We start from the raw sequence: 9,275 nt of genomic DNA, 5'->3' as shown, positions 1-9,275 counted from the left end.
CCATTAAGAAAAATAAAAAAAAAAAAAAAAAACAAAAAAAGTTATCAAATATTTGAAAATAATAACATTAGAAAATTTTTTTTTTTTTTATTTTCTTTTTTAAAACCAAATGTAACATTAAAAATAATAAATAAAGATTACATAAAAAAACATTATTAAAATTTTCTTTTAAGTATATTAAATTTTAAATGTACAACAAATAATGTTTATACCCTATTTTTCAATCAAATTTTTGGAAAAAAAAGATGCAAATTGAAAAAAAATTTACTTAATTTATCTATATATATTTAAATATAAAATATACTTCTTATATATACATATATATTTATTTATTTATTTATAAATTCAAAAACTTTACTTCTTTCTTTGATTTTTCCTTTTTTTTACATAATCAACTATTGTTTTTACAGATGATGAGAATTCATTTTCATCTGATTCATCATCACTACTTTCTAATATTCTCTTTTTTCTAACCTAAAAAAAAAATTAATATTAACCTTTTTTTCTATACATAATATTAAAAATTGCATATTCATAATGTTTTAAAAGGTCGAATTAAATTTTAAAATAATATTTTCTATATTAAAAAATTAATGCAATTATTATGTATCTATTTTCTTATCTTTAAAATATTCTTACATTTAAATTAGTTAATACATTTTTATTATTTACTTTTTTAAAATTTACGTATTTTTTATTTTTATCATTAATTTTTTTTTGAAAGATAATATTTTTAATGTTGTCTATTCCTTTTTTAATTTCATTTTTATCATCATGGTTGTTATTCAAATTTTTTGTTTCAAAATTTTTTATATCATTCTTCTTTTTTCTAAATTTTAAATTGTTAAATGATTCTTTCTCTTCATCTATATTATTTTCTTCAATAAATATATCATATTTTTCACATTCTTTATAATTAATATCTATTTTCTTAATCAGCTCATTAATATCACTACCTTCTACATATTCAATGTTCATTTTTAAGATTATAAAGAAATATTTAAAAATGTTTAACGGTCAAAAAAAGTAGTAATTTTATAAAAAATTTATTATTTTTACATTGTTTAAAAAAAAAAAAAGATAAATAATACCTGTTCACATAAATATATTAAATTTTTATTATAATTATTTTTTTTTTTTTTTTTAACTTTTTTTTTTTTTTTTTTTTTTTTTTTTTTTTTTTCTTTTACTATTATCATTTTTCTCTTTATTTTCATTTTTGTAACTTTTTATATTAATTTTTTTTTTTTTTTTTTTATTTTTTTTTTTTGCAATTGCCCTTATATTTTTTTAAATGATTTTTTTCATTAACACTTATTTTAAAAAATAATAGTATCTTGTATAAAATTTTTAGTACTATTATATTTATTTTTTCTTTTTTTAAATACATTTATTTTATTATACTATTTTCATTTCATTATTTTATTATTATTTTTATTGTTTTTTTTTTTTGTTTATATGATTAATATATATTTATTAATTTATATAAGTTAAATATTATTTAAGATGGTTTTATTAAGCAACAATTTATTCATTGACGAATTAAAAAAATTGTGTGGAGAAGTAGAAGGAAAAAAAAAAACTTCAATATGGATAACTATGAAAAAAGGTATATATTTTATTAAAAAGAAAAATAAGGAACTTTTTTATTTTTAAAACTTGTATTATTTATATGAAAATATCAATTGCATTATTGATTGTATTTTCACTTTTTATTATTTTACAAAATTTAATGTTTTTTTTTTTTTTTTTTATGAAGTGAAAAGAAGTGATGTAAAAAATATTGGACATAAAAAAGATACTAATGAAAAAAAAAATAAAAAAATAAATAAAGATGATAATAAATGCAGTAAGAAATATATGTGTTTAATTAGAGCAACAGATGGTAAGAAAAAAAAAATTTCTACACACGTTTATGATAATGTAATTAATTTTTCTCAAGAAATTAATAATATTATAAAATTTTAAATATATTTAAAAAAATACTAAAAAGAAATATTTAATTTTTCAAACTTAGTTTTTTTTTTTTTTTTTTTATATTTATTAACCTTTTTAAGAATATGAAAAACAAAAAAAAAAAAAATAAAAATAAATAAATAAATAAAAATGCAACATAACAAAAAATGTTTCCATTAGCATTAAAAAAAAGAATAGAAAAAAATCAAATAGAAGTATGAATATAGCAAAAAATATATATAAATTATGTTATGAAATAATTTTTATATTGAAACAAAAAAAAAAAAAAAAGTGTTAAAACAAAATTATATATATAAAAGTTGGAAAAAAGAATAAAAAATAAACTGTTAAAAAAGTATTAAAATGTTTTATAAAAAAATAAAAAATTATACTTAATTCTCATACTATATAATTTATTTAAGTAAAATTTTTTTTATTTCTATATGACCAAATCGTTTTTAATTCATTCTATATGTTTCCTTTTATACATTTGGTTTATTTCTTACTTGTTTTTTTTTTTTTTTTTTTTTTAAATATATTAAAAGTTAATTATTACAAATCTTAATTATTAAAATAAACATTAGCATTTTCTTGATCTCTTATGAAATCATTTAATAATCTAAACGTTTTTTGCGATTTTCTAATATATTCATATAATTTAAAAGTCAATATTTTTGTTATCTTTTGTTTCTGTGAATTAGTTAATTTTATGCTATTCATAAAATTTAGAAAACTAAGAATATGTTCATCTTGATTTTCAATAGCATTTTTATAAACTTCAGGCAAAAACAAACAAACATATTTATCATTTGTAATTTTATTTACATAATTACTAAAGTTATATTTTAAATTATTGTTCTCAGAATTATTTTTGCATTCATTAAAGTTATAATTTATATTTTCATTAGAGTTACACTTACTTTCATTTAAGTTATCACTCATGTTTTTTTTTTTACAATATAAATCATTATCTGAAAATTCAACTAAGAAGAAATTAGAAGGGTTCAATAAATAATAAACATAATCAGTAAATGAACTAGCGAGATTATTATGTTCATGTGTTTTATTAGAAATATTTAGTTTTTTATTATCATTTAAATGATAATTATTATTATTACTGGTAATAATTTCTCTACTTAACAACTTATTTTCATCATATGTGTTCATAAAATTGTTATTAGAAGTTTTAAGTGTATTAGTTAAATTTAAAGAAGAATGACATAAATTCGTTTTGCATTTTAGTGGAAATGCAAAAAGTTCACAATTTTTTTCATTAAAAACTATTTTTGATTTCTCTAAGCATTTTTTTTGATTAGAATTTAAAATATTATAAGGTGCTAATTGAATATTTCTAGTATCACCAAATATAATTATATTTGTCTCTGTATACGCATAAATATTTGTATCAACAGCATTTTCAATTTTCAAACATCTTGTAACTAAATGAATATCAATATTACTTGAGTTAAATAAAGTGGTAATCATTTCTACTGATAAACATATTATATAACAATCTATGCAAAAATTTATTTTTAAATATTCTACTGTTGATATAATGAATATGTTGCATTCTTTACAATTAATTATATTAACAATATTTTTATCATTATTTATATATAAGGTTTTTCCTTGTAAATTTTTAATTTCATATATGTCATTATTTATTTTTTCAATCCCATAATTTAAAATATCGTTTTCATAAATATCAGAAGAATAACACATATTCATCATACCTACATTATAATTTGATTCATTTATACACAAACTATCTAATAACCAATTTAAAATATTTTTCGTTTTATATAAAATTTGATACTCATTATTTAATAAAAATTTTTCATGAACATTTTTATTATCATTAGTATCAATTATAAAATCTAATAGAAAGAAATGATAATTTTTAAAATATAATGGCATATCTGATAAAGTACTATTTGAAATATCAGTAGATGATAAAAATGCAATTAAGTAAGTTTTTAAAAAATTTTTGTAATTTTTTCCACAAAAATTAAAAAAATCTGATAAATTCTGTCTATACAAAGAATTATTTAAATTATTTAAATTTTTTAAAGAGGAATTACTACTATTACTAACTGATCTAGGGGAATCCATATAATTAGGCCAACAATCCTCACTTAAACTTTTATCATATTTTTTTTTTACATTATCTATTTTAAGAAATTGCAATATTATAAAAAATATTACTAACTCTATACATATATTTTCATTTAACCATCCATCATTCCACACACTAAAATAATTATCATTTCTCTTTATAGAATCTATATCTTTTTTATTTTCATTATTGCTCATTTTATTATGATCCATGATATTTTTATCTTCGTTATCTTTTATGTTATATTTGTCATATTTGTTAAGTAACTCCTTTTTCTCACCATCTGTGCATTTCTTTTCTTTTTTTTTATTATTTGTTTTGTAAATGTGTAACTCTTCAAATGATGTGTTAAATATTGTGTTTTGCTTATTTAAATTATTTTTTTTTCTCACACATTGTAATGTTATACTTAATAAAATCCACAAAGATTTACAAATATTTGTACTAAAAACATTAAATAATATATTATCCTGATTATTTACTAATTCATTATAAGCTAACCAATCGTTTAAGCAAATATATATTTCTTCATTTAAGTTTTTTTCATAATTATTATTTTGTTTTCTTTTTTTAAAATATTCATAAAAATTTCTTAAATAAGTTAATAATGAGCCTTCTTCTAGTTTGCTTGTTGTATATATGATCGTATGATCAAATATTTCTTTTCTTATAAATAAGCTTTTTTCTTTTCTTTTTACATTTAAATTTGTTCTTACAAAATCATATGAATTATTGCTTTTATTTGAAGAATTTTCATCTTTATTCTCATAAATATTCTTATATAATTCATTACTTTGTCTAATTTTTTTCATTTGTACTTTATATATATAATGCTTTTTATCTTAAAGTTAATTTTAAACTTGAATATTTTATTAATTTCACTTTTTTTTTTTTTTTTTTTTTTTTTTTTTTTTTTTCTCTTCTAATTCTATTTATATTATTATATATATTCACTCATTTATATAAATTTATAAATACATTATTATTTTTTGTTTTCTTTAATACATTTAAAGGTATTTTAAACGTTTCACAGGTTAAAAATATTATAAAAAATTTTTTATTATATTATTTTCATAACATTTATAAATTTATGTATTTTTCTTAATTTCAATATATGCTAAAATAAACAGAAAAAAAAAATTGTAATTTACATTTACATAATATATATATATATATATTATTTTGTTCTATTATATTACCTCCTAAATCATATAAATTAAAAATAGAAATTTTTTTTTTTTTTTCTTTATTAAATATATAAAACTATATATTACGAACACACTAGTAGATTTATAATTATCCTATTCATTCTTTTTCTTTTTCTTTTCCTTCTTTATCTTCTTATTTATCTTCTTATTTATCTTCTTTTTTTTTCTTTTTTTTTCTTATTTATTTCATCTATTTTCTTGAAAAATGTTTTAAATTATATTTAAAATTTTTATTTTTAAGTTTAACTTCTTGAAGTTTTACATTTTTATTTTTATACATATTTTTTTTTAATTTCCTTTATTTTCTTTTTTACTTAAATTTTAAGAAATTGTATTATATGTATTGTCATTTAAATATTAGAAATATTTTTCATTTAAATAAATAAAAAAATCTTTAATATTAATAAATAATTTAGTTTATTTTTCTATCTACTTATTTATTTATCTATTTTAAAATATTTTTTTTTTTTTTTTTTATATACATATGTATATTTTGTAAAATTATTATTTTGTTGAATATAATAATGTTAATTTTTTTTTATATATATATTTTTAATTAGTAAAACTTAAAAAATATTTTTTTATGTTTTATGTTTAAATAAAATGAAATATTATTATTATGTGAATTTATAGTTTTACTGTTTTTTTTTTTTTTTTTTTTTTTTTTTTTTAAAATTTTTGTATTTCTTTAAAATATGCCTTTTCTATTTTTTATTTTGTATTATTTTTTACATATTTATTTTATAACTATTTTCTAAGAGTTTTTTTTTTTTTTTTTTTTTTAAAATGAATCTAATTTCCAATACAAATAGTGAATTAAACAAATGTTATATTAAATTGAAGGAAGAAGAAGGATTTAAAACAAAAACAAAATTTAATGTTTTAATTTTTTGTTATGTTTGTTTTTTTGTTTATACTTGGTATATAAGTATAATATGTTTGTATCCAATTAAATTTAATGATTTATATTTTATTTTTCATTTTCTTTTTCAAGGAATTGGTGCAGTAATTCTAGGTTTATTTTCAGATATATATGGAAGAAAAAAATGTCTTAACATTTCATTTTCTATCTTATTTATTATATTTTTAATAACTTTTATTACTGTAAAACCATCTTTCTTCTTATTTTATGAAAATTCTAAAACTCTTTTTAGAAGTGAAAATTTTTTTAATCTAAATATTTATCCTGATACTAACACAGAAAACTATCGAAATACTTATAAATACATAAATAATTATAATGAATCAATTCAAAAGTTAGAAGATGATAAAGATGTGATTCATAAAGAAAATTCTCATAAAATTTTTAGAAAAAATAATACTAATCAATTAGAAAATTTTATTTTTAATAACAATGATAAATTGAGAAAAAAAAATGCTAATAAAAAAGTAATTTCAAATAGTTATATTAAAATAGATGAAAATGAATCAGAAAAAATAAATGTTATAGACAAAATTCATTATAAAAAAGATGACCTTTCTCTTGATACTAATGATAATTTTGTAATTGAAGACGATAAAAATAATAATAAAGATATAAATAATGATCACAACAAAAATAATACGTACATTTATGATATAAATAATGATAAATCTATTTATGTCCCTTCTTCGAATTATGATAATTTAAATAAATACCTAGAAGATTACATATTTAATGAAAAATATATAAATCATAAAAATAATAATTATAATGGAAAAAAAAAAACAGATAATCCTTATAATAAATTAAATAATAATTTATACAAAAATATAAAAAAAAATAAGATAAGGGATAATTTTAAAGAATTGAATCGTGATTTAACAAAAATCATTATTAGAAGTTTAAATAAAAGAAGTACTCAAAATTTTAGGAATAAATTTTTTAAAAATCTAATTAAGGAATGTATAAAAGAACATTCAAATAAAAGTTTTATTAGATTACAAGATGATATAATTGGGGAGAATAAAATGTTTAATATAATTAAAAAAAAACTTAATGAAACATCTAACAATACAAGTAAAATAAACCAAAATTTAACAGATATAATAAACGATGATGTTACAAACATAATAAATATATGTGTAAATGAAATATTATCAATTGCAAATAAGATGAATAAATTTAATTATAATAATGAAGAAGAGAAAAATCTTTTTATAAAAAATAAAAAAATTAATGATGATAAAAAAAATGAAAAAAATAATGAGGAAAAGAATGGGATTAATTTTAAAAGTGGATTTAAAAATACGAAAAATGAGGATTTTTTTTTATTAATATCACGAATAATTTTTTATATTTTAACTTGTTTAAGTGGTTTTTTTATTAAGGGAGTTAATAACATTTTATGTATCATAATAACAGAAAACATCAAACCTAATTACAAGACTAGAGCAGTATGTCTTATTTTTATCATTGAAAATTTTTCTTTAATTATGATTCGTTTAATATTTTTTTTCAACGAAGGCAAAAATCTATATTTTTCATTTAAATTAAATTTACTCCTTTTAGCTGTATTAAATATAATTATAATCTATATATTAAATATTTATTTTTCGAATTTTAATACGAACTTCATAAAAATGCAAATAAAAACACTTAAAAAAATGTGCCAGAATCATAATCAAGCTTTACTAAGCTCTTTTAATAATGATAATGAAAATATAATGCACAAAGAAAATTTAAATAATGAAAAAAATTCAAAAAAAATTAATAAAAATAACATTTGTAATTTAAAAAATAAAAACTACTATTCTAATAATAATTTTACTGAGAGACTTTTAAATACGCCTAATATCTATAGATTAAATAATGACGATAGTAAAAATATCTTAATAGATAAATTTGACGAGAATTATAATTTTGATAATTTAAAGAGTGACGTAATTTTAAGTAACTTAATGAAAGAAGAAAATTACAGCACTGATAAAATAAGTAGAAATAATTATCTAAATAGTCTAAGTGAAAGTATTAAAATAAATGATAAAAAAAAAAAAGATGATATGCACGATATAAATAAAATATTTATAGATATGAACTATAATAACATATCAGATAAAAACAATTTTAAAAAAAGAGATGATCACCTTTTAAGTGACAAAATAAATGTAAATAAAAATATTTTAGAATATACAAAAAATTTAAAAAAAAATGAAACATTTAAAATATATATGAAATGGATTTCTTATTATTTTGATATTCACAAATATTTAATTGTAGCATTATGTTTATTATTTTTCCTTTTTAATTTCTTATATATAAGCTTTTTTATAATTTACAATTTATTTATTTATGATATAAAAAATATATCAAATTTTTATAAATTGAATAATTCGTTTATAATTGTGAATTTGGTAATTTTAATTTTTTATTTTTATTTATATTTTAAATTAAATCGTATTATATTAAAAATATTAAATTTATTTGGATATCTACTGATTACATTTGTATCTTTTGGACTTATATTGTTTTTATTTTCTACATCTTATTTTCATTTTTCTTTATGTGATAATACTTACATTATATATATTGTAATATTTTATTCATTTCTGTTTATACCTAATGTGTCTTTATTTTTATTTTCTATTAATTCTTTTCATACAATATGTAAGGGAGTCTTAATAGGTATTTTTGTTTTCTTTGGTAATTTAGGATTTATTACATATTCATTAATCAAATTTTTTATAACTTTGAAATATTTTACATTCGTTAATTTAATTTTTTCATGTTTAATTTGCATATTATCATCTATAATTATGATTTTGTTTATTCCTCAAATAAATACATCTATTGATCATAATTTAATGGATAAAATTTATTTTAATCATTTTTTAACATATATTTATAATAAAAAAAAAGTTTCCCCTCTTTTTAGAACTATTTCCATTTCTTATGAAGTTCATAATAATTAATTACATTTTTTTTTATTAATTATTTAAATTATTCTTAGATACCTTTAAAAATTTTCTCAAATTTTACATTTTTTTATTTCTTTTTTTTTTTTTTTTTTTTTTTT

The 9,275-nt window shown here is 15.8% G+C and overlaps 4 protein-coding genes across 4 annotated transcripts; 2 read left to right on the top strand and 2 right to left on the bottom strand.

Moving 5' to 3' along the window:
- Positions 1-354: 354 nt before the first annotated feature.
- On the bottom strand, positions 355-978 carry PGAL8A_00318600 (conserved Plasmodium protein, unknown function; the record flags this gene model as incomplete). Its single annotated transcript, XM_028672206.1, has 2 exons — positions 355-474; positions 640-978. 2 exons carry the CDS (start codon positions 976-978, stop codon positions 355-357), a joined length of 459 nt encoding a protein of 152 aa, XP_028528781.1.
- Positions 979-1,506: 528 nt separating this feature from the next.
- PGAL8A_00318500 (signal recognition particle SRP14, putative) lies at positions 1,507-1,968 on the top strand (the record flags this gene model as incomplete). Its single annotated transcript, XM_028672205.1, has 2 exons — positions 1,507-1,609; positions 1,760-1,968. The coding sequence occupies 2 exons, from the start codon at positions 1,507-1,509 to the stop codon at positions 1,966-1,968; spliced, it is 312 nt and encodes a 103-aa protein (XP_028528780.1).
- A 549-nt stretch (positions 1,969-2,517) lies between these two features.
- PGAL8A_00318400 (conserved Plasmodium protein, unknown function) lies at positions 2,518-4,884 on the bottom strand (the record flags this gene model as incomplete). The annotated part of the gene is made up of 1 exon (XM_028672204.1): positions 2,518-4,884. The coding sequence occupies one exon, from the start codon at positions 4,882-4,884 to the stop codon at positions 2,518-2,520; it is 2,367 nt and encodes a 788-aa protein (XP_028528779.1).
- A 1,182-nt stretch (positions 4,885-6,066) lies between these two features.
- Positions 6,067-9,171, top strand: PGAL8A_00318300 (transporter, putative; the record flags this gene model as incomplete). The annotated part of the gene is made up of 1 exon (XM_028672203.1): positions 6,067-9,171. One exon carries the CDS (start codon positions 6,067-6,069, stop codon positions 9,169-9,171), a length of 3,105 nt encoding a protein of 1,034 aa, XP_028528778.1.
- Between the last annotated feature and the right edge of the window lie 104 nt (positions 9,172-9,275).

The sequence above is a fragment of the Plasmodium gallinaceum genome, assembly GCF_900005855.1.
Source record: "Plasmodium gallinaceum strain 8A genome assembly, contig: PGAL8A_v1_87, whole genome shotgun sequence".
Taxonomy (NCBI): Eukaryota; Apicomplexa; class Aconoidasida; order Haemosporida; family Plasmodiidae; genus Plasmodium; species Plasmodium gallinaceum.
This window is presented reverse-complemented; position numbering and strand designations above follow the sequence as displayed.